This window comes from Papaver somniferum, chromosome 3 (assembly GCF_003573695.1).
Source record: "Papaver somniferum cultivar HN1 chromosome 3, ASM357369v1, whole genome shotgun sequence".
Lineage (NCBI taxonomy): Eukaryota > Viridiplantae > Streptophyta > Magnoliopsida > Ranunculales > Papaveraceae > Papaver > Papaver somniferum.
In genome coordinates, this window is record NC_039360.1 from 195291775 (window position 1) to 195317699 (window position 25925).

At 37.1% G+C, this 25925-nt stretch overlaps 2 protein-coding genes across 3 annotated transcripts; both read left to right on the plus strand.

Moving 5' to 3' along the window:
- The first annotated feature begins 407 nt into the window (after positions 1 to 407).
- On the plus strand, positions 408 to 3958 carry LOC113358353 (cytoplasmic 60S subunit biogenesis factor REI1 homolog 2-like). Of its 2 annotated transcripts, none has more exons than XM_026601896.1 (5): positions 408 to 600; positions 1844 to 2392; positions 2593 to 2762; positions 3295 to 3513; positions 3613 to 3958. In XM_026601896.1, exons 1-5 carry the CDS (start codon positions 496 to 498, stop codon positions 3770 to 3772), a joined length of 1203 nt encoding a protein of 400 aa, XP_026457681.1. In that variant the 5' UTR covers positions 408 to 495; the 3' UTR covers positions 3773 to 3958. The 2 variants fall into 2 exon arrangements, with proteins under 2 accessions (XP_026457681.1, XP_026457682.1); XM_026601897.1 differs by having other exon boundaries at positions 420 to 617.
- Positions 3959 to 24313: 20355 nt separating this feature from the next.
- On the plus strand, positions 24314 to 25074 carry LOC113361996 (60S ribosome subunit biogenesis protein NIP7 homolog). The gene has a single exon (XM_026605028.1). It carries the CDS (start codon positions 24355 to 24357, stop codon positions 24916 to 24918), a length of 564 nt encoding a protein of 187 aa, XP_026460813.1. The 5' UTR covers positions 24314 to 24354; the 3' UTR covers positions 24919 to 25074.
- The last annotated feature ends 851 nt before the right edge of the window (positions 25075 to 25925 follow it).

Consider the following 25925-nt stretch of genomic DNA (forward strand, 5'->3'; position numbering starts at 1 on the left):
ATAGTTATTTCACCATCATTTTGGAAGCCTCATATATCTTTTGGTGTGGGTATAAAATATGTCCTGCCCCTAATTAGGTTTCATGGCCCCAATTCACCGTTGATAAAAATGACTCCTTTTTCTACAAACCCTACACCTCTCCGTACCCTGAAATAAAATGGACCTCCGGAGTCCGGATACGACTTCTTTAATGATGGACCAGACACTAAAGTGGCCCATAATAGAGGTAATTCCGAGTTCTGAGTCGGGCGAGTCAAAATGAAAACCGAGTCAACCGACATAGGCACCCCATGTGAAGAGTCAAGCGTTGAGAATCGAGATTGCGTTTCTCATTGCTCGCGCAAGCACCAGGTCAAAAGCCCACCGCACACCGCTCATAAACCCTCATTTATCTCTCTCACTATAAATACCTTTCGTTTGGTTTTAGGTCAGGAAAAAGGGTTTGGTTGATTTTCAATCGAATCATCTCGCAAAGAAGACGGTGAAGAAGAAGAAATGGTAGCGCTCACATGTAATTCGTGTAATTCAGAATTTAATGATGAATCTCAACAAAAACTTCATTACAGATCCGAATGGCACCGTTACAATCTCAAACGAAAGGTTTTATTATTTTCTCGGTATTCTTTTTTTCTTTTTCTGCTTCCCCCTTTTTGTTTGACTCGAGTCCTTCTTTTGTTAGTGTTTTCGGTTATAGATCTTTCTGAAAAACTCGTAATAGATCATTATTATGTGTGTGGCTTGATTATAACATGAATTATTTGGGGTGAAGAATTAGGGTTTGAATATATGCCTAGGTTTTTGTTACATATGCATGTATCACTTGAAAATCGCTTTTGTATGGTATGATTCTGGAAATTTATTTCAGGATTTTATGTTTTTTTAATTTTGTGCATTATGTTAATTTGTTGATTCCTAGTTGTCCAACATCATTTGGTATATACACGTGACATTGAGTACATGGAATTGTTGATGTGGACGGTGTTACATATCAGTGTTTTCATCAATTAAGATGGTGATTTGGTATAGGTTAGCTTCTGAATCTGATCAACCTAGGTCCCAATTAGATAACCAAGGAATCTGATCAACCTAGGTCCCAATTAGATAACCAAGAATAGATAGATAATAGAAAACTAAACGATTGTACAGCCTTACCTTCCAAGGTCACCAGACCTTGTTAGCTTGTTCTCCATTCTGAATTCCCTTCTAGCAGAAATCTTTCCTAGTTTATATGCACCAACAAGTACACTTCTATAGACTACAAGATGCTTCCTCTGTAGGTAACTCTAAGTTTGAGACCTTGTATATTGGCTAAATTAAAGTAAGTATAGACCCAAGTTTTCCTACTAGGAATAGAATCATAAACAGAACCCAGTTTTTCCCATAAGAGTCTGCAACTTTTTTTTCTTTCTTTCTTTTTCTTAGTTACTTGACTTCTTACCTAGGCAGATCCAGGTCATTGATGGGACCATACCTAAAAACGGCCAGTTTCTGTCTAAGAACTTCTTGTTATTGAAGCATGTGCAGAGAAGGTATTCATATGCCTTGTTACCCTTGTTGCTAGCTAATCTTTTTCATTGTCTTTCATTGAATCATTAGCGAAAGTATGTTAACTCAAGCTGTCTTCCTTTGAAATACAAGTTCTAAGGTATGGCATCTCAGATACTTAGGAGACCATAAAACGAATGCCTGTGTTGATCAAACAATTTCTCTTTCTTTGAACATTTAAAATAACTTTCAGTGAGATCTTATTTGGATTGAATCGATCGCTATGTGCCTTGGTGCAAGTCAGTAGAAGTGTTTGTAATATATGTAAAAATTCTTATATGCTTGATATGTTAACCAGGTGGCTGGAGTTCCTGGAGTGACTGAAACTTTGTTTTTAGCTAGGCAGTCTGCTCTAGCTCAAGAACAAAAGAAGGACAATGTTACCCCAATGTTATATAGCTGTGAGCTCTGTTCGAAGCAATATAGAAGCTCCAAGGCTCATGAACAGCATCTTACGTCAAAGATGCACGCAGTGCGGGCTGCGAGCCCTGTTGATGGAGAACCGCCAAGAACTTTGGGTGCTACAGTCATTAGACCGCTGCCAAACCGGGTTGCAAACAAAGCTCCTGAAGAGGAGGTGGAAAGTGAAGAAAGTGAGGATGAGTGGGTGGAAGTTGACGAGGATGAAGAAATGATGGGCGAGGCCAACGGAGATGTTACAGCCCCCGATGAAAAGTCGGATGATGATGACATGGAAGTTGATCCCGCCTGTTGTTTCATTTGTGACAAGTTGCATGATTCCATAGAGAGCTGCATGGTTCACATGCACAAACAGCATGGATTCTTCATACCTGACATTGAGTTCCTAAAGGATCCCGAGGGTCTCCTTACTTATCTTGGAAAAAAGGTATTGGATAGCTTTATCCTTGTTTGAAAACTTCTTTAATATCTCAATGATGTTTGTATTATGAAACAAAATTTATATATTCTTTTATACTCCACTGCTACTAAATAATTGGTGGGCGTGAAATTTGGTATTAGTTGGATGTTTTGAGGTTGTTTTGTTATTGACATCTAATCTTACTTTCTTAACTTACTTCTTTTTAGGTAAACAGAGATTTCATGTGTTTATATTGCAACGATAGGTGCCAGCCATTTAATAGCTTGGAAGCAGTGAGGAAACATATGGTCTCAAAAAGTCATTGCAAAGTACGCTATGGGGATGGAGGTGAGGATGAGGAAGCTGAACTGGAAGATTTTTATGATTACAGCAGCAGGTTGGTGGCAGTTTTGATGTTAACCTTTTCGTGTATTGGTTTATCATATGATGCTCTGTGATTCTATCAATCTGATCATGTTGTCTACAAAGATGTTTATGTTTAGGAATATTTTGGTGACATCAGTCTTTAACTATTAGACAAGTCATGGCTCTGCCCATGACTTGTTCTGACCAGAACAGGCTAAGCCAAATGATCACTGTCTTGAGTAGTATACCCCTGGGACTCGAATAAAATTTGCAGCTGACGAATATAGTCTCTTGTTGTAACAGTAAACCGGAGTACTTTCCAAGGAAAATAACAAAAGTATTGCCTTCGAGTTTTTTTGTTCCATCTCATTTCCTTTTAACTCTATACTGGCTCACTTTGCTCCTACCCTTTCTTATAGAGGCTTACCTCTTTTTTTGTGCCTGCCCATGTGTCTTCGGCTGTTATCTTTTTAAAACTCTTTCAAAGTTCTATCATGTTTATTTTTACTATCGTTTGATCATTGATAAACATGTATATTCTGTATTTTTGTCTCAATTTTCAGTTACATTGATGAAGATGGGAAACAATTAGTTTCATCTGATGATATGAGCAACATCGTCGAACTTGGAAGTGGCGGGTCTGAGCTTGTGATAACAAGGAAAACAGACACGAAAACGTCTGTTAGAACTCTTGGATCTAGAGAATACCTGCGTTATTATCGTCAGAAACCACGCCCCTCTCCTACAAGGGATATAGCCCTTGCTATTTCACTTGCCTCGAGGTTCGTTTGGTTTTCCTCTGCCCCACTGAAATGTCGCTAGAATAATGGTGAAGTGGAACAAAGTCATCAAGTGTTGTGAGCTTACATTTGCTTTTGCAGGTACAAGAGCATGGGCTTGGTAACAAGACAATCAAAAGAACCTATTGTGAGGTTGAAAGTTCTGAGACAGATGAACAGGTCGGGAGTAGAACATATGCGTTCAAAGATGGGTATGAAAAGCAATGTCATCAGAAACCTTCCGAATAATGTCACACATTGATCTTGTGGTGAAGAAAGAACCTCATGTTATAACGTGTATTGCTATAGTATATGTAGTAGCAAAAAATGGTGCTTTATTTGCGTCCTTATTGACTGTATGAATGGAAGGGTGTGAGTCTGTGAGATATTATTACCTGGTACCATTATCTTAATCGTCAGAAGAATGGATGCTTTTCCTTTTTGTTTACGAGTTATGTTTTTTGTTTGGTATTTTTATTTTATTTCCGTTGGAAGGCTCGGAACCTCATCTAAGAAAGTAGGGTAGAGGGCAAGCCTGTTTCCGAACATGGCAAGTTCAGCAGACTCTAAATAGAAATTCATATGTAGGGAGATATATAAAAAACCATCTCATAATGTCTTCCATATCCCTACGTGAGGAAGGATATTCCTCACCTACTATTCAAAGTGGATCAGATCTGATCCACGTAGTAGGGAAGGAAAATGACGCGGATTTCGCTTTACGGATAAATACTCTTTTACTCGAAAACCAAGTATTCGTTTCTGGTTTTATAAATCTTATCTTATAACTTTTTTTCACTCTTCTTTCTTTTACTAAAACTTTTTTAACTTATTATATCTTTTTTTTTTTCTGCTAATGGTCTATTTTGCGTTTCCTCCCCTGCCAACATCGCTAATTAGCGTTTCCTCCCCAAAAAGATTGAAATTAGTGTTCCCTCCCATCGGTAGCTTTTCCGTCCATTGCGCGGTTAGTTGAGTCAGCATCTGTGCATGCGTGTCGTATATTGTACACGTGTTTTTTGATGGTCCCAAAATACCCTCGACTAACTCATTCTGTATCGTCTACTGCCCTCAAATTCTCATAATAGATCGAGATGAAAGAAATTTTGCAGAGAAGCTAGGGTTCCTGAAACTTATGAAATGAATTTAGGATTGAATCGATTGCTGCTGCTGTTAAAATCAAGATATGGAAGATGGGTTTCTGGAATAGGGATGATTGAGCAGTGAGAATTGATTTCAGCAATGGAATAATTAGGGTTCATGTGGTATTAAAATTGAGAATAACAAGGAAATAGAGTTGATGCTGGTGATATTAAAATTGATTGATTTCCTTTCATGGGTTCAGGTGAGGGAAGAAGATGGATTCAAAGATATGAAGAATTGGTCCCGTGGGAACTTTATTTCTCCAATTTTGGAGCCTGAGATTAAACAGCCATGGAAGCAACAGAAGAAGAAGATAGTATTAGGAGGGAAGAAAAACCAATTTATCCTCCAATTGGAACCAACATCATCCGCTGGTTCTTCTCTTTCTTTATTTCAGATGAAATGGAATGAATAAGAGAAATTTGTGCTGGATTTGGGTTTGGAAGAACAGTGGATGAGAACTAGGGTTTGAGCAGGATTTGGGGATTAATGTTGTAAACTGCGATTGGGTTTGATTGAGAATGTTAACGAAGCTGTGATGATATGGAGACATGGGTTATGTTTGACTTTGATTTCAGAGACAGAGAAGGTGTACTAGTGAACACGGAACTGAAATGGGTTGTTAATGGTGGCTATCTACTGATTTTGGAACGGAATTTGTTTTTTTTTTCTTTTATCTGAATCGATCATGAGTTTACAACAGATAAGTATGGCTTGATTGATGGAGTTGATAGCCTGGATGTCTAGTTTATAGATTAATTTTCAATGAAGAAAAGTGAACATCTGTGAAAAAAATAGTGATGGTCGTGGTTGTCTGCGGATTTGCAGATGTGAAGGGAGGAAGATGGTGTTGTTGATGTTAATCTCCACCATTCATTATTCCATTTTTATCCACATCCGTTTGATTAAATTAGTATGGAGGGTATTTGGGGTACTTCTGTTTACATGTGTACAATATATGACACGCGTGCACAATTGCTGACTCGTGCTGACTCAACTAACCGAGTAATGGATGGAAAAGCTAACGATGGGAGGAAACACTAATTTCAATCTTTTTGGGGAGGAAACACAAATTAGCGATGTTGGCAGGGGAGGAAACGCAAAATAGCCCTTTACTAATTGTATTTTTTTTTCATTATTTTAAAATATCTTTTTTTACCTATCTATACAAATATATTCCTTACGTAAAAAAAATTGGAAAAAGAAACGGATACTCAGTTTCCGTGGAAGAGGGCATCCCTTCCATATCCCTCGTATGCGGGAAGGGATATGGGTCACAAGGCAGCCTCATTGTGGTTTGCTTTTATCCCTTCCCTACATGATACGAAAACTCAGTTTCAAAGTTGATCGCATCTGATAAGCTTTGTAGCGTGGAGAAATCACAAGAAAACTCAATTTCAGTGTGCTTTTTTACTTTACGGAAACTTAATTTTTGTTTTTCAGTTGAAATGATGTTGATGGGTAAAAACGATTTGTTGGTTTTTGAGGAAATGTGGAGAGTAATGTGTTTGGAGGATCCTTTATTAAGCGAATTTCTTAAACCTTTAATAGATTCGTTACATGTGAGTGTTTTGAGTTCGAGAGATCAATCTGTATGACTCCGTCCTAAATCAAGACAATGACCATTCCAGAGCCCATTGTGTCTCATAGAGGGATGAGGATCGACCTGTAAGAGAGAAGCTGAGAATTGTATGAGATCAATGATGATTGAAGGATTGTGGATGTGTTGGAGATTTCTGCAATTTTGATGAACTGTTAGTGAATTATGACCAGATTGATTGAGTTTTGTTTAGTAGTATTCGACAGAGATCCGTTGAATTAAGTTAAGCTGTGAAATCATAGGTTGATGAACGTATTTATTATTATATTTCAGAAGTATAGTTAACACATTGATCCCCAATAAGTGTGATGGTTACAGAGGAGAAGTGGGAAATCGTGGTTGAACAAGTTCCACACTGCACAGAGACTTGGTTGTCCATCCGTTACTTTCTAACTCCTTCAACTGCTAGCACGACTTACTCACATTTCTTATCGCGGATGTACTGTCATATCGTACACACTGAAGTCCGCTAGACCAAAATCCTGGTAAATATCCCCCATATGACATGATTGATGTCTCATGTATGTGGAGTATGAAAGGCAGCCATATATTTAATTGGTCAATCGTTGACTTGGACTAGAATACGGGTTTTACCCTTGATGAGTCGAGCATCATTGACGAATGTGATATGCTCTGTGATTCATGGATTGAGCATAAGGTGTCTGGTGGGACAATAATAATGCATGGACTTCGAATATGATGAATTGTGACATATCATTGTGCCGGCTAAGGCATATATGATACTTGGATGTTTCAGATTGATGAACGTCGATCTGATGAGATTGCAGGACCATGACCTACTCTGATATGTCAGGTATTTGAAAGGGAATTAGATATTGCCGAGTTATTATAGAATACCCATTCTTGATCCTCCATGTCGTGAGTTGTCGAATGACAAATTAGGAATTAGAGTATTAGTAAGTATTGGGATCGATGGTCGTCCAAGTGGATAGTCATCCAATGTCAAGTTGCTTCTTGGACCGTCGAGAACCAAAAATGTTGGTATAAGGACCGAATATTAAATATTAATTAAAATATATCGATATTGATAGCTGGATCAATATGAAGATTACTGATATTCATCAGAATTATCATAAGTCTGAAACCCTAATTTTGGAGAAGATCTAGGAGATGGAAGACTGTCCAATATGGGTAGAAAGACCGACCAACCAATGAGTATGAGGACCGACCATTGGTGGTGGAGAGACCGCCTAGGCGGTATACGGAGGATTGTCGGTGGAAAGGGGATTGGAGGATTATCCAAAATATATATTAAGGAATGTGGGACAGTCGTCCATGATGGTCCGATAACATCTCTAACGTGAACTTCCTGAAGATGTCACTGGAAGTCTTCATAAACTTTTGCATTAAGTAATTGAACACGTTCAATGGTCGAAATTGACGAAACAATAAACTTCCGGGAACTTTTCAGCTGTCAGGTAGCTTCGTGTTTTGCCCACATCTCTTAGCTCGTTCATCCAATGTTTTGCATATTTCATCAATATTGAGCAATTTCAGTATTCACTTCTATATATAATTGAGAAACGATTGGACGGCTCCTAGACAGGTTTCCTGCTAGTTTAGAGCGATAACATTTTCAGGATGTCGTAATGTTTCCTGACTATATAGAATACATATGTATAGAATCTTAATGATTGGACGGCTCCTAGATGCATTGACCACTAGTATAGAGCAAGAACGTCTTCAGGATGTCACAACGTTCCCTGACTATACAGAATAAACATTCAAAACAAGTATGACGCCTCTACTATCTCATACCTCGACTCTCGAATAGATATAGTGCTCCTAGACAGATTGCCTGCTAGTATAGATCCATCAATTGATTAATTCTAGTCGCAACATTCATCAATTGAATTCCTAGAAAATAATCTATTTTTATCATAATATCTTATTACTTTAATTCACGGCTTTTCTTAGCTGAATTCCATGGATTAGTAATAGATATTTACTTTTCGGGAATCTGAGCCACCACCTACTAAGCCCAAAAAAATGGTGCAAGTGTACTTATCGATAATGCACGAACGAGCACCCAAAAATATGGACGAACGAGGAAATACGGAGAGCTAAGTAATAATAATAAAAAGATAGAGAAGAGGCATCACGGGACCAGGCCCACCGGTCGTCCGGCTATGCCACCGCTTTGGCCGGTCCCACGCCTCTCTAATTTTATTATATAAAAAAGAGAGCCATTCCAGGCATTATATTATAACAAGAAAATAAGGCCTTTTACACATCGGCAACAGGCAGCCTAGCAACAATCTGGGCTCTTATGCCTTTTTGAATCACAATACCAAGTCTATGAAAAAGAGAATTACCAAACTTGTAGTTAACATCTTGACTAACAAGGCAGTTCCGCAACCTTTTCAAGAAAGAAATCATTTCTTCACCTAGCTCACCTAGAGTAGTGAAGGCCAAAACACCAAAGCTGTATCCATGAGCTGTGCATATCTCCACGTATTTGTTGCGTTTACGAGTGACAGCTGCAGAAATAGTTCGCCCTGGAGTAAAGGTGTGAGTGCTAGCACTGGTGAAGGGTGACACACTAGTAACGTCCATGCAAACATCCATCCCGTCCATCCAGTTGTAAACAGGAAGATCTGCGGGTCAAAGGGCAGTTCTGTTATTAGACAACAAAGCCTAATGAGACTTCGTTTTTAGCCACCACTCTGGCTTTATAGAAAATGTCTGCAATAACATCTTTCACCATGTCATGCCTGAATTTTTGCCCAACCTCCCCGGCACAATCGATTTCATGGTCTGCAAAGACATCCATTGTTCTTTGGCAGCATGAACACACGCCGTCTTTACTGAAAAAAGGTATACCAAGTCGGTACATTAGTGTTGATGGTGGTTTTTATTTCAAGGCTATAATTGTAAAATCAGTATTTAATGCGTTGTCACCCTGCAAGGGGTAAAGCCATTTGAAGAGTGACGAGTGCAAAAAACTCTCCCCGCTCATTGAGAAATTCAATATATATATATGAAATTCACTCATAATGGTGCGCGTATCAGCAATCCCAATTTTTTTGTGAATTCTATTTTTGCCAGCATTACCAACTAATGCATGACTTGCCTAGTATTTGTATATGTTATGTTCCCAGCCGAACTCTCATTATTGACATGACATGACGATTAAGTGTTCACTCTCAGCAGAGTAGCATGAATCTCCCGAAGTGCCAGTATTGAGATCTACATGGAAGTACTCACACAGGTTGCATCACTCTTTGAACAAAGAGAATTTTGTATCGACGCGCTTTTAAGATAGCTCGATTGAGCACGCTTAAATTCCTTAAATAAAATCTAGACTGTTAATATCAGTCTCAAAAATAATCACAGCCGCACGATTTGGCCGCGCGATTCAGTAGGCCTAGCCTGCTCCTAACAGAATTAGGCAATCATCACGATGACCACCGGTGGGACCACTAACTCCCTAGCCAAACGTTTTTCATCCAATACATCCATAGCGCTTCGAACGATCAACCCTAACATGGATGATCGCGCTGTTTAAGAAGAGCTCAAATGAGCTGAGACCGACCAAAGCGGACTCAAATGCATCATATCCGTCCAACTTTGCCAACCTAGTTGGACGGATTAGATCTTCCCTCGAATGATCGAAAGGGTACTAGTGTGATCACCAGCGAACTAACTACATTCTTGGTCGATCGACCTGCCCACTGCAAACCAAAAACGCGTTGAATCACACGCCCAAAGAAGGGTGATCGCGCAACCTTTAAAACCATAAATTCAATAAGAGGTGTTATACAACTGCCGAAAATCAATCGTGTCCGTCCAACTTCACCAGCCTAGTTGGACGACTTAGATTGCATTTCAAACGATCAAGGAGATGCCAACGCGTTCACCATCGAACCAACTCCACACGTGGTCGATCGACTTGCTCATAGCAAGACCAAAGTGCATCAAATCGCCGGCCGAAAGTAGGGTGAACGCGCTGTTCGAAAACCCTAAAAAACGCTTTGTGGCAACACACTTCTGTCACAAATTGACCGTGACCACTCATCTTCACTAGCCAATTTGAGTGGCTTAGATCTGATTTTAGATGACCCAGGAGATGCCAACACACTCACTAGCGGCTTATCTTCACACATGCCCAATCGGCCCGTTCGAATCAACGCCCAATGCTTTGATTCGACTAGCCAAAATAGGGATGGATGCATGGCCCCTAAACCCTAAATTATATCAACGACAACAAACATCTGCCGCAAACCATCTCGTCCGTCCAACTTCGTCGGACGGCTTGGATCAAATATTAGGCGATCAATGAGATACCTCAATGATCACTGGCCACCTCTCTCTCACAGGGAGCGATCGACCAAATGTCGTCTCATCCATGCGGCCCTCAAACGGTCACCCAAAGGTGGTCGGACATGCTGCTATTTTAAGACGCTCAAATCCGCGACTTATTCAATCAAGCTCTAAAACAACGATGCTTCAAGAACATCGATTACTTTGAGCTGCTTGCTTAAAAGCGATGCTTCACATGCATTGAATACATACGATATCTTATGAATATCGTCCTCATTTAACCTAATAGCGCCATATGCTATTCTTTGCAGCAAGTCCCACGACTTGAACCACTTACTCGAGACATCAAACGTATCAGAAACTGGGGGATACTTACTGAGGTATTGGTCTGGAGGTTTACAGCATGCGGCATGCAACGCACCCATTACGAGAACGTGTCAGGAAATGACGAACGGTTAAAAACGATGAGAGTAGTGGGTGAAGGCGTGACCACATGATGATCACCACCTCTTACACAACCCCACTACTCCACTACTTGATCTTCCCCACTTCCTACGAGATCAAGGTTTCTCTCAAATGACTTGTATAAATAGGTTTTCAACCTATTTCGACAAAAAAGAGAACACAAGTTTTATCAACACAAGTATCCAGAAAACATCAAGAACTGATAGCTTACATTCTGCAAGCCAGTTCCACATTCTGATACAATTCATAAACATCCACACCTTCATAATTCAACATTCTGATCTCAAACACCTTCTTCGCTTCCCTCCCTAAGATAAACCCCTTCTCCTTCACTTTGTGACCGAATTGAATCTGGAACGGCCATTTCTTGGTTTAGGACAGAGTCTTACAGATTGATCTCTCGAATCTAAAAGTACTCCCATGCAGTGCATTGTTTAGGGTTTGAATTCGTTTCTCATCAACACACCCAAATATACCAAAAACAGCAGAATCAGTTTTTACCAAAAACCATTTCTTGGTTTAGGCCAGACTCGCTTCACCATGCATTAATTGAAGAGCAAATAAAAACTTGTCTGCCCAATGTGACCTTGGCTGTGAAATAATTCTATGCTGCTGATATATATGGAAATACTAGGCCAACATAATAAGTGTTGCTGATATATAGAAATACCAGGCCAGCATAATAAGTGCTGCTGATATATAGAAATACCAGGCCAACGTATTTGATCATTATGGTTGCTGATACATGGAAATACCAGGCCAACCCCATTTCATCATTGTGGTTGCTGATACATGGAAATACCAGGCCAACCACGTTTCATCATTGTGATTGCTGATATATGGAAATACCAGGATAACCACATTTCATCATTGTGGTTGTTGATATATGGAAATACCAGGCCAAACACATTTTGCAATTTTCGTCGAAAACACCATTAAGTCTCACATTTTGTTGTTTATTCGCTGGATGATCGAATTCACTTGTACTTTCTACAAAAGCACTAAAATAGTATTAGCAACTAAAATATTGTATCCTAGCTAATATAAATGTGGGTGTAAAATATAGCATTTACATGCTTATCAACACCCCCACACTTATATTTTTCTAGTCCTCGAGCAAAACATAGATATTATGCAATATATTATTTATTTATTTTTTTTAAAATAAATCCTAACAAAATCACCACTTCTCCACACTTAAACATTACATTGTCCTCAATGTAATTGAGTCATCCAACGTAGAAATTAAGGTGGGAAATTCTAAAATACATATGCAAAAACTAAAGAACTAAAAATAAAAGATAGAGTGCAGGGAACAAATCTGATGGGTTGACTCCCATGAAGCGAAATGTATTTGTTTCCCGACTTGCCAGTAGCACGTTCTCAAACAATGTGGGGTTGGTACCCCAAGGTAAGCTGCGAATTATATATATAAAACATGAAGAGTTGGGGATCAACCCAAATAATCTGATTAGTTGAAAACATGAACCTACAGTAAGAAAGATTAATACCCATAGAGATAAAACTGAATTCAATCTTATTTAAAGCATAATTCGAACCTTGAATATGAAGTAAATCAGGTTCGCAGATGATTACTAAAGATTGTCTAAAGAATTGAACAGTTATTGTACTCCCTAAATCTGGTTCTAAGTCAGCGGAAATAACTTCCACGACTGACATTTTTTCAAATTCACTCGCTGAACAAGGCCTCAATGGAGCAATACTATCACGACTCTTAGACCCATTATCATCTAAAACGGTTTCATTATGAATATCATCAAGACGAAAAAATTCTGAACTTAATGGCTTATGGGTCAAGGTAGGAGCATTCTCGACTGATTGAACTAGTCGAGATTCGGGCAGAACTAGAGGTTATAGTTTGGGCTTCCATTTATTAGTGTCTAGCAGTGGTGTGGAGTCTAATAAGGCATTGACTTCACAAATAACACTATCATCATCAAAATCATACCCAAAATGAGCTAAGCAAACCTCTAATGGATCTTCCAAGTGGCTCTTGTAAATTTTTTGCGAGTGCATACTTTATTTTCGCCCGCACTTCAAACTAAAGTACCTAAAAAAAATCAAACAAACTGCGTAAAAAGAACTAAAAGAAATCTAAAAGAAAAATAAAAATAAATTATGTACAAAAATTAAAAATAAGCTATATACGTTGATATCAACTAGTGAGTATTTTTCTACCACTCCCCGGCAGTGGCGCCAAAAACTTGGTAGGCTCGGAAACCTACAATAATATACTGCAAGTGCACAACGTCTAACTAGTAGACAATGACAAGTACAGGTCGTTCCCACGAGGAGTGTGAAATACTCTACCAACTAATACCAAAAATTAAGTAATCAACAAGATAATGTTTTAAGGATTTTTAGAAATTCGGAACAAAATGAAATGATAAATAATTTAAAGATAAACAAAATGAGTGTGGGTTATTAGGGTTTTCGGTTTCCACCAATTAATTATGCAAATTCTACTATTCATTAAAAATAAATTCCATGCATTTTCAAATATTGTTTCTCCGCTATAGTTTTCTTCGCTTCATGGATAGCGATTCTAAAGCATTACCTATCAATCCTAAAGCATATCACGCCAAGGGATTTAACCAAAGCACGCCATATCAATTGAAAATCATAAATAATCAATGAAATAAAATGAACAATAAAATACCAAGCTATATGAAGAAAAAATAAATATAGAGTTTACACAATTTATTGGTTTCTACCTGAACCCTAACATAACACTAGCTAGAAATGGATTTCTCAAAAGCCATAAACATATTAAAATTAAACTCTAGCTAATGAAAAATGAAGAATCGAAAACAAAACTTCAAAACTCTTCCTTTGTTGCGCCACTGTGGACGGGTGCCCCCCATTTTCATTTTGAAACAACACATAAATATAGCCCACAGATGAATTCACATCGTCGCCACATCACCTCCCAATAGAAGTCTGCCACATGTCATGAAATACAATCCGCCCAATAATATTCTGCCGCGTGTCATAATATGACGAAACATTGTAAAGTATCAGCGAATCTCCACTTTCCATAGTATATGAAACCACCAAGGAAAGGAATTAATTTCATTTAAAAATCATGATATTTTCTTGCATGTGCTGGGACCACCTTAACTGTATTTGCACAAATGACGTCATTTGGTCTCAAACATTTCTTCAGATTCTTTATATATATATAGCAAGAGAACTTATGTAAGGACAAGATATGTTAATCTTTCCCTTTTCTTCATTTGCACGTGGTCATGGAGGTGATATTCTTCCATTCTTATGCTAACAATAATAAAGTCACTCTTGACCAATCTTAGGTGGAATTAGTGTGCTGACGTTGACTCGCTTCACCATGCATTAATTGAAGAGCAAATTAAAACTTGTCTGCCCAATGTGACCTCGGCTGTGAAATAATTCTATGCTGCTGATATATATGGAGATATCAGGCCAACATAATAAGTGTCGCTGATATATAGAAATACCAGGCCAGCATAATAAGTGCTGCTGATATATAAAAATACCAGGCCAGCATAAGAAGTGCTGCTGATATATAGAAATACCAGGCCAACATATTTGATCATGGTGGTTACTGGTACATGGAAATACCAGGCCAACCCCATTTCATCATTGTGGTTGCTGATACATGGAAATACCAGGCAAACCACGTTTCATCATTGTTATTGCTGATATATGGAAATACCAGGCCAACCACATTTCATCATTGTGGTTGCTGATATATGGAAATACCAGGTCAACCACATTTTGCAATTTTCGTCGCAAACACCATTTAGTCTCACATTTTGTTGTTTATTCGCTGGATTATCGAATTCAATTGTACTTTCTACAAAAGCACTAAAATAGTATTAGCAACTAAAATATTGTATCCTAGCTAATATAAATATGGGTGTAAAATGTAGCATTTACATGCTTATCATTGGTCGCGCCTAAACAAAGCCAAAACCCTAACTTTTGGCCGCGCCTAAATTGGGACATATTAAAGCCATATTGATCATACTTTCATGCCACTGGCTACCAAACGAAAGGTTGCAATAATCAACGGCTACCTTCCTCTTAAGATGCAAAATCTCGACTGTTGAAGGTCACCACCGAGCCGGCAAGTCTCCCAAGCTCAACTTGCCAGACAACAACAACATGTTACATGTTTTCCACGAAAACACTCGAGACATCAACACATGTCACAAACTGGGGGATGCTCATTGGGTATTGGTTTGGCGGTTTACAGCGTGCGGCATACACTACGCTCGTTATTAGAAAGTGTCATAAGGATGAGGTGGTTAGTAAATACATGGAGTAATGGTGAAACGCTTTCTTTTATGGAACATCAATTCCAAGCGTTACCGGTTACCACCTCCTCCCATTTACTCACCCGTTTTCCATTTCTTAATGAGACCAGAATACGTTTCACTTCGACTTGTATAAATAGGCATTACCTATTTCCACCGAACAACAAGTTCTAGTCAGGAGCATACAACAATCAGAAAACGTTTGCTAGCTTTCCCATCTTTTATCTTCCCACTTTCTGATACAAGTCACAAAACAACTACTCTTCCAGAATCAACTATTCTGGTCTCAACACTCTCTTCGCTTCCCTCCCCAAAACCAACCCTTCTCCTCCACTTTGTAACCGAAGCAAGTATGGAACGACCATTTCTTGGTTTAGGCCGGACTTGTACAGATTGATCTCTCGAATCTAAAGTACTCCCTTGCAGTACATTGTTTAGGGTTTAGATTTGTTTCTCACCCACATCACACGAAATTACCGAAACCAGCAGAAACTGTTTTCACCCTCAAACAGAAGCATTTCTTGAACTTAACCCAAAACTTATGCCACGTAATCCGCTAGAAGATGGAGCCGACGATTGATAGATAAAGTTGTTGTTCTAGATTTTGTGGATAAATCTCTATGTAAATCCTCACGAGACTATAACTCGTAGACTAGGGTCACCTAGTGGTTTAAAGGCTTGTTGCACATGCTAAGTGTAACCGTGATTACTACGAAAATTGAGCTAGCTTCTTATTAAATAGTTCTAACCTAGTAGTCTATACTGCGAAATTTTAATTTTAGTTATATTAAACTTTAACACATTTTCAAATAACATGCCAAGGTTGATTCCCGTCTAATCAAGATTACATAAAAATAAGATATTACATTCATATGTAATCACTCCTCGGGCTTGTAGTATCGAAGACTTGATCAACATTTGACGCATGAATAAATAAATATAAAATAATGCATTTATATTAAATTATTCCTCAGGATTGTAGTGCCGAAGAATTGATTAACATATGATGCATGAAAACATAAAGCATTCAAATATAATCATTCCTCAGGATTGTAGTGCCGAAGACTTGATTGACATCTGATGCATAGAAAGACTATGATAAGATATTACATTCAAATCTTCCCTATTCATCAGGATTGTATGTTTCAAAACTTTCTTTGAAGAGTTCGTCGCATTCGTCATGAGGAAATTGCTTGCCTGTCTCACGATGATAATCTAACCCAGTTGCGATTCTATAAAATTTTAAAGAAACATAAGTTAGATATGTATAGTTCAAATATAGGAAAAAATAACATTACTTATCAAATTATTACCCGCTCTTCATACGCGATTCCAGGATTGCGTATGTTAACTTCAGCTTGAAATGTGCAAAAGTCACGACCTCCCAGTTAATGGTAGTGAACCTAGTTTGAAGAGATTTTTTAGTTCTTCCATTTTGATTTTCGTATATCGTATCGAATGTTTCAAGAATAATAATCCATAAATGGTCGCGGGTTTGATCCGAAGCAACAGGATGAGTTGTAACATGAATCCATGGTTGAACATGAGCAACATCTTTTTCTTTGCTGAATCACGACATATTTTTTTGAACGAATGAATGTGATTCTGGTTTGGACAATTTGGTTTGGAAAATGATTCCCAATATATAAAGAAATTGAAAAGAGCATCTTATGTTCGAAAAACTAATCGTTATACAGTGAAAATAGTCGTTTTATATAAAACAAAAAAACTAACCGTTATACAGTGTGAAAATACGAGGTTACCCAAACATACCTCAGTCTAAAAAAAATCCACTTATAAGTCCTTTCTCCGAAAGTGATTGTCTATAGACCGAGTCGAGACAATACAACTAATCGGTTCACACTTCGTGTGATCGTCTATGGATACGAGATCGAGACAATACGACAATAAGATAACTTGTGTGATTGACTATGGATACAATATTGAGACAATACAACAACGAAGTATGTTTACTTGATAAATGGTTCGGACTTAACCAAACAAAATAGGATTACTATCAAGTAAATAGGAATTAAGGTTTGTGTATTTTACATCTAATTATAATAAAACAATTATAATTGCGGAAATAGAAAAGTAAAAGACACAACAAGATTTTGTTAACGAGGAAACCGCAAATGCAGAAAAACCCCGGGACCTTGTCTATAATTGAATACTCTCAGGATTAAGCCGCTATACAAAATCAAACCAACTTCGTATAGTTGATACCAAACAACTAAACCTATAGTTCACCTAGTTGCGTATGTATCCCTGCGCCTCCAACTTGTCAATAAGTCACGCACTTGGAACAATTCCTTTGGTTCGTATTCCAAACAGTAAAGAAACAACAAATCTTTTCGGTGATAACTCTTTTCAATCAAGTGATATGAGTTCGACAAAAGGCTCTTCATTTTATCCCAATAAACTCATTTGTCAGGTCCTTAGATCTATCCAATAACAACTACCAAGGTAATTGTCAAGATTTTGCAATCAATACTTTGAATCACAACGAATTGTATTGATGCCGATCTACTCAACTAATCAATCCAATCTATCACAAGGATAAACTGATTATAGTTGGATCCTCTTTACCTGAAACAAGTATTGTGCACGCCAAAGATTATGAACCCAAATCATAAATCTTCTTCGTCTTCAAATCTTCTTAGATCTTCAATAAACACTTGCACATAATCAACTTGAATCTCTTGTGATCAATCACGCACAGAACGGAGTACGTTAACAATGGATTATCACAAGACGTCTTTAGATCTACAAACAGTCTAAAGATCCCCGTCGAAATTTCGATCTAGTTTGAGTGAATCTTATATCAGAAGAGAAGATTCTCAAGCATAAACAAACTAGGTGCAATCAAAGTTCAACAACCGTTAGTCAATCAAATCAATCGAAAACTAATAATAAACCGCAGTTATCAAGTTTCCCACCAACGGTACTAATAGAGATTTTCAATCCCAAAGAAGTCTTTAAACCGAGAGGCCGTAAGAGATTTCACCTAATTAGGTTACTTTCCTCTCCGAATAGGCGGCTCCACCAGTAACAACACAACTAGGTAGTTTTGCTGGCTCTGAGGATTAGTTTTCTTGAAATGCAAACTTTGATATTTATAGACCAAGAAAGTTTGGACACCAAGGAATTTCCAAAACCGAAAATATTCTCAAGATATGCAATATATTCCAAGTTCGGTTTCCATAATTCCTGGAAATGCTTTGTCCAAATGTCGACCGAAATCTCACTAGAAAATCTCCAATTAGTAAATGCACATTACTAATTTTTATTTTTCAAATAAAAAATTAAAAACCTTAATTAAAATATTCTCAATTTATTTTTCGATCCGGGATTTTCCTTTAGCTATTAAGGAATAACTTTGAACAATTAAAGATAAGCGTTATTGCACATGTTCAAAATATGTCGACATCTTTACTTTGTAAGTCCTATTTCATACTTATAATCTTGGAATCAATTTTCCACACTTCCAAACAAGTTTAGAATTGGTACATATGACTTCCAAGAACTATGTGATTGATTATCCTATCAAATCAGCAAACATGGATTTAACGGTTCTACCAAAATAAGTTTCGGTTCTACCTCCATGTGGGTATTAGAATTAGTCACGTTAGTTACCAAAACTTGGTCGACTAGGTACTAGAATCGGTTCCCACATATATATGGTATCTAACTTGTATTTGTTGCACATGTCCATAGGATCGGTTCCCAATGTCTAAAAACGTATTGCACATGTTCATAGGATCGGTTCTCAATATCTATAAACTTGTTGCACCTCTTACAAGGAACGATTCCCTTTTGTGATTGGTTGCACCTATTACTATGATTGGTTCCCCTTTGCCTAGAGTTAGTCATACCAATTACAACAAATCGATCATACCATCTCAGGTGATTACTTAAGATCGGTTTCACTAATAAAAGTCATACCAATACAAAAGTCAGTCCTTGTGAATAGTTTTACCAAGAACATAAGCAAGTCATGAACGGTTATACTAATCACACATATTGGTAGTTCAAAAGATATGCAATGAATCACAATACCAATAAGCCTAGCGATTTCCCTTTCGATTCAAAAAACAAGTTCATGAATTTACTTCCTTTAAACGAATGTAAAACATTGTTTCCTAGGATGAAATCTTCACCTCATACCCATACATAATCACAATAGCATTCAAATGATTATGTCGATGTCTTATATACGAAGTTCAAAAGATAAGCGTTATACTTCGTATTGTGTTCCTTAATACTACGTCTAACTAGAGTATAATCATTCATAGCTTCGCAGTTTTGTTTTCAATATGCACGAATTGAAAGATATGTTAAGGAATGAAACAGTTCAAATCAAATATTACTAACCTCAAGTGGAAGGATGATGTCGTCGTTGTAGCTCCTTACTTCTTCACATTCTTCAAGTCTTCATGTAATACTTGTAATGTCTCATATCCTAATACTTTCAAGCTAACCTATACGAAGTTGACTCTAGTATATAATCAAGCGACTCTTTAAATGAGTTTTGATTCGCTAAAATATGACAACCAAACTTGACATACCAACACTTGGTGGGTTCAACCGACTTATGCTCTAACACAGTGAAAATAGTCGTTATTTGTAAAACAAAAAAAGTAGTTGTTATGAATAAAACAAGTCGTTACGAAATTCAAAAACAATTCGTTCAATCATTTCGATTATAGGGATCCGTCCACTGTTCGAACGATGGATCATATCCCGACTTATCATAACCAATATCTTCATACATATTAGGATGGAAGCCAATGTCATCTTGACTGTTTGGTACAAAAGAATTTGACGAGAGACCTAAATCGCGAGAATGACCTGGGGTAGATGACTCACGTGTATATACCGGTTGATACTCTTTGAAATAGCTATATGAAAAATCAGCACCGTGAAGGAGTTTGAATTGCAGATCCTTTGTATAGTTGTAATAGAATCGTTTCTTATCCTTACTTTCCCATCTCTATTTATCGAGAGCTTGGAACCACATCTCCTGTAAACACCAAAATAAGATTATTTTTTTTTAGTTTTGACAACACCAAACTAAATCACAAATATAAATAAAAAGTATTAATAACACAAGCAGTACTCGCAATCGTACCCTAATTTACATTACAATTGTGTTTTTCCACTTGATCCAAATACTCGCTTCCAATAGGTCTCATTTTCACCTTACCATCGGCGCCGCATATTCGAGCAGAAGTAATTATTGGTGAATCTGGGAAGCGATAACGTTTGACTAACACCAACTCTTGTTTATGTGTGGATTGCCTATGCGGTGCTGGCCGACTCACATAAGCATCAGGATCTTACAAAATATAGACATATCTATTTCCTTCATGTTTAATTATACTTGAGTACTTCCCAACTGACCAAAGACTCCACCATCCCTTATACTCAAAATATTGTACTTCCAAGAAATGCAAGGAATTACGATGTGTGTCATTGTACAAGTAGTTGGTTGGTGATGTCTACCGTTGAATCAGGTGAATTGACCGGTATTACTATAATTCCAGCAACTTGTTTGAGATACCGTTCCTCCAGGTACAAGCCGTTGTTGCCAAACGGATCATAAAAGACCTTACGTGTTTCTGAAATTTGTTTTGCAAGTATCACCTCAGATTTATTTTTCCATTAACTGCCCTCCCACGGACTCCATACTACTTGATTAGACGAGAAGTTGTATATTCGGCTACGTACATTTACTAGAGAATGGGACGGTATCATGTTGTTTACCTTTTCCTTCCTCACTTTAGCTTTCATCATATAACTTACTCGCCGTCAACGGATCTGGATCTAGAAGAGGCTCATCTTTTAAATTGGGAAAAGACATCGAAATATTCCCAAAACCAAGGATGCAAAATTATTAGAGATTACTCCCTCTGTCTCTTTTTATATGTCCTAATTTCTACTTTGGTCTGTCTTTTTTTTATCTGTCCGTTCTATTTATAGACATATTTTTCGCTTAAACTATCAAATATACCCTTTATTTTGTTATAGCCATAAAGTCATTTTTAATATAAACTTAATTCAAAATCTTAAATCTTATCACCATATATATATCTATTCAATATCTTTGTATTAATCGTCATTCTTTTTTTAAATAAAAACATTTAAGAGATTCCATCTTGTGGCAGTGCAATCGTGTTAAGCATGCTCGAGACTATTTATTGGATGTACCCATTAGTGGGCTCAATTAGTGCCTTGGTCCTAGACAGTTCAGAGTTGTGCTTTGTTATCGTGTTGGCATCCCACTTTTTGTTGTGAATAGTTTGTGCCCAAGTTGTAACAAATCCATGGACATGTTTGGTGTTCACGCGCTTCATTGTGCTAAGGAGATAGGCCCTAAGTTTCGACATGATCTTGTTCGTGATGTAGTCTTTGACATTTGTTACAAAGGTGGTGTGCCTGAGCATAAGGAAGTCCCCCTCGGTTTTCTGACGGATGATGACAAAGATTTGAAACCTGCTGATATTCTTGTGCTCAATTGGGAAAATGGACAAGATGTTTGTATGGATATCACAGGTGTCTCGCCCTTCACTGGAGAATGAGTTCGTTCATTTGTCCCGAAGAAAGCTATATCTAGTGCGGTTTCACGTAAACACACTAAATACTTGGACAAATGTATTTTCTCATGGCTATGGTTTTGGGGTCTTAGCTTTCTCTACTTTAGGGGAACTTGGTGAGGATACTTTGTGTTTTTTCAAACGTCTAAAGAATTATTTAATTAGTAATGACGCTAGTAGTGATTTTGGTAGCTTTATTTTTCATAGACTAGGAATTGCTATTCAAAAGGGTGTTGGTGCCCAGCTTGTTGCTAGGTTGCCAACCAAAAGCTTTGTATGATCGTTTTCCTGAAAAAGGAGCGAAATATATTTATGAATATACATAAAATTTCTAATAAACCTTCTACTTATTCTTACATAATTTTAGTTTTGATAATAATATAACATCAAATAGGGCTAGTCAAGGGTTAGTCATGACATTTTATAAAATTTTCTTAATATTTTGACAAAGTCAATTAGGACTGTTAATAAAGACGTAGGGAGTATTAACGATTATCGGTATCATACGTTCAACAATATTAAACAAAGTAAAGAAAGTAAATTTACAAGTGGGTATGATTATTTTACCATTAATAGATACGAAAAGTATTGCGGCCCAGCCGTGTCGCTCGTTACTCCCTTACTCAAACCCCGTAACATACGATCATAAACGGCGGAACCCCAATCATAATGACGGAGTACACTCAATTCCCTCAATATCGATATTCATCTTTTCTCAACAATATCGTTCTTATTTGGGAAAAGTACATTCCCAAGAACCCACATCAAAAACCATCTTGCCATTTGTTCCCGAAACTCAATATTGTTTTCTTGGTTGGGTCTATGGTCAAGAAAATTTTTGATCACGCTAATCGTGATCCTCTGGCATCGTTTAACAAGTTCTTTTCTCAACTCAACTTTGTCTTCGTGTGTAACTTACCTTACTCCTTCTACTCTTGATCCTCCTCCTTCCTTCCTTTTTCTACGTATCACAACCGCGTCAATATATGGGAGCAAATAACCTATGGTTGCGGGTCCAAGTTCTTGCAATTCTGTATCACTCAATGTTTGTGGCAAATATATGGGGTCTCCTTGGCCAATGGGAACTTCTATTAGTTGTGTGAATTCTAATGGGGTAAATCCTATTTCAAAACTAGGGAAGTGAAGTGTATTGATGGAATACCACCACCTCTCGAATGTACCACTAGTTGGACACAAGTCTTGTAATTTTGGGTAATGAATTCTAAAGATCGGTCCAAACCCACAATTGTACACAATTTCTCTAACATGTGAAATTTTGCAAATTACGCCATACAACTCATAAACATTGCTTATACTACCTCGATGTCTCCTTGGTTTACTACTACCATCTCCCTTGGGGAATTTTACCTTATGCTCGGGAATACCTTTCGAAGAAACCAAATTTGTTTGTCTCGTAACATGTTGATAATTTTCGGAATACATCTAATCCTATAACACACATATACATACAATTACATTCCAAAAATTGGTTTAATCAAAAATGGAAGAAAAAAAAACTTATTAGTTCAATCAGCAATCAATTTAAATCACAAAAGTGATCACAAAAATAAGTTTCAAGGTTTCTTAGTTTCATCTATGCCGTATAACATATTGTTTCAATCAACAATCAATTTAAATCACAAAATCCATCACAAAACAATGTTTCAAGGTTTCTTAAATACATCCATGTCATACAACATACCCAATCAACCTAAAGTATTTACAATTTTATGAAAATAATAAAAAAATTTAACTTGAAACCCTAAAATTAGAATGTATTACCTTTGATGATTTATGAATGAAGTTCGAAATTGAAGAATGCAATGAAATCACCTTTGAGTATTGATCAAATCTTTTAATTTCAACCACACACGAAATCATCATGAAAATCGAATGGGAAAAAAGAGAGTTTGAGAGGGTTTAGAAATAAATAAATAGAGTGAAGAAGAAGTGGCAAATCCGTGCATATCCGGGATGTTTATACTCCAGAAACGGATACTCAGTACCCGTTTTGTCAAGTCAATGCATTGACTTAAACGGAAACTCAATACCCGTTTACATGAAAAATAAATTTTCGTGTAATAGTGTAACTAAGGGATAAAAGCTCACCATAGTGAGGTTGTCTTGAGAGTCATTTGCCTTTAACGGCACAACATAGTGCTTGGCCTAATGAATTGGATTAGGCGCGGATGAAATGAAAACTGGTCCGTACCGGCCCAGGCTTGCCCTGCGAAAAAGTCTAGAAGGAAGAATAGGCGACTTTAGGCGATGGATGTGTGAAATAGTCAAATGGGCTTTTAAAGTAAGCCTTTTATTAAAACTAGTTTAGGTCCAGTAACTGTGCTCCCTAAACCGAAGACGTGTCTATGAATAGCGCAGAAATTTGCAACTCCAAAGTCCAAACCCTAGAGGAAAAGAATACGAGCCCGAAAGAAAGATGAGGGCTTTAGATGAAGCAGAAACGACAGCAGTATTTGAGAAACTATTCAAATTCACAGGAAACAATCTGAAGAACATCATTGAGAAACCATCACATGAAGGTCCTGATAAAGAGCCAGGTAGATACTGTTTCCGCCTTCAGAAGAACAGAGTATTCTATGTTAGTGAATCATTAGTAAAAAGAGCTACAAATATAAGTAGAGAGAAACTGATATCGTTAGGTATTTGTATTGGTAAGTTTACTAAAGGTGGTAGTTTTCATTTAACTATACAATCATTGAATTTATTAGCTGATAATGCTAAACATAAGGTATGGTTGAAACCAACTTCAGAGATGAGTTTTTTATATGGGAATCATGTTTTGAAAGGTGGGTTGGGAAGGATTACTGAGAATACTGTTGCTGGTGATGGTGTTGTTGTTTTTTCAATGACTGATGTTCCTTTAGGGTTTGGGATATCAGCTAAAAGTACTCAAGATTGTAGGAAGTTAGATCCTAATGGTATTGTTGTTCTACATCAGAGTGATATTGGTGAGTATTTGAGAATGGAAGATGATCTTTGAGTTAATTTTCAATGTTTTTTTTTTGTTCTGGGAATTTTGTGGGTTTAGAGAAATGTAATCTGGGTTATTAGTGGATTTTTCACATGTTTTAAGGTTTCAATTTATGTATTACTCAATGTCCAATTTTATGTTTAAAATGAAGTTAATTTTGATTTAGTTTCAATTTTATGATATTTGAGTATTTTTGTTACTATTTGTTGATATATCTTGAAGAATTGTGTGATGCTGAAAAAGTAGAATAGGATGTTATTAAGAATAATGATCATGGTAAATGTGTTACTGTTGTGAGGATGTTATTACATTGGATGCTAGAGTGGTTGATAAAGTTGTGTTTACTAGAAAGAGAAAGCCAGAAGAAAGTTCATTAGAAATGCTGAGTATTGCCAAGTGTCCCAGTGGGTTCTTCGACGGAGAATTTCTGAGGACAGTCGGTGGAGACATTCGCTTCCACAGGTAATTTTTGTAGGTTTTTGTATGTGCAAGTTTTAGCTGGTTTACATGTATATATATAAATTGTGCATGTTTGAAATGTTTATTTACTTTTCGTTTGCTGATACGTTACCAAAGTAGTTTAGTTTGTAATTGTATGAGCGTAAAAAATGTGGAGGCATATATTCTATTCTTTCAAGGAATTATAAAAAGTCCAATGTAGAATGCTGATGCTTTATATCTTTTGAAGGACGTAGTTATATATAAAAAGGTATACACAGTCACAATCCAAAGAGACAGAATAAATCCCAGGCTTCCAACTAAAGCACAATTAAAATCAATGAAACACAAGATATGCATGGGTTATGTTAGTTCATGTAAGGCTCAGTTTGAGATGAATCACAACAAAAAAATTCATTGTAGAAGTGTATGGCCCTGTTGCAGTATCAAATGGAAGACATATTTTGTTTCTTCTGTTTTCTGATTAATTCTTCAATTCTTGATGTTTCTTCCCTTGTTTGGTTTGGGTTCTTGTTTGGTTTGTTAATGTTGTCGTTCATAGATCATTGATAGGGAAT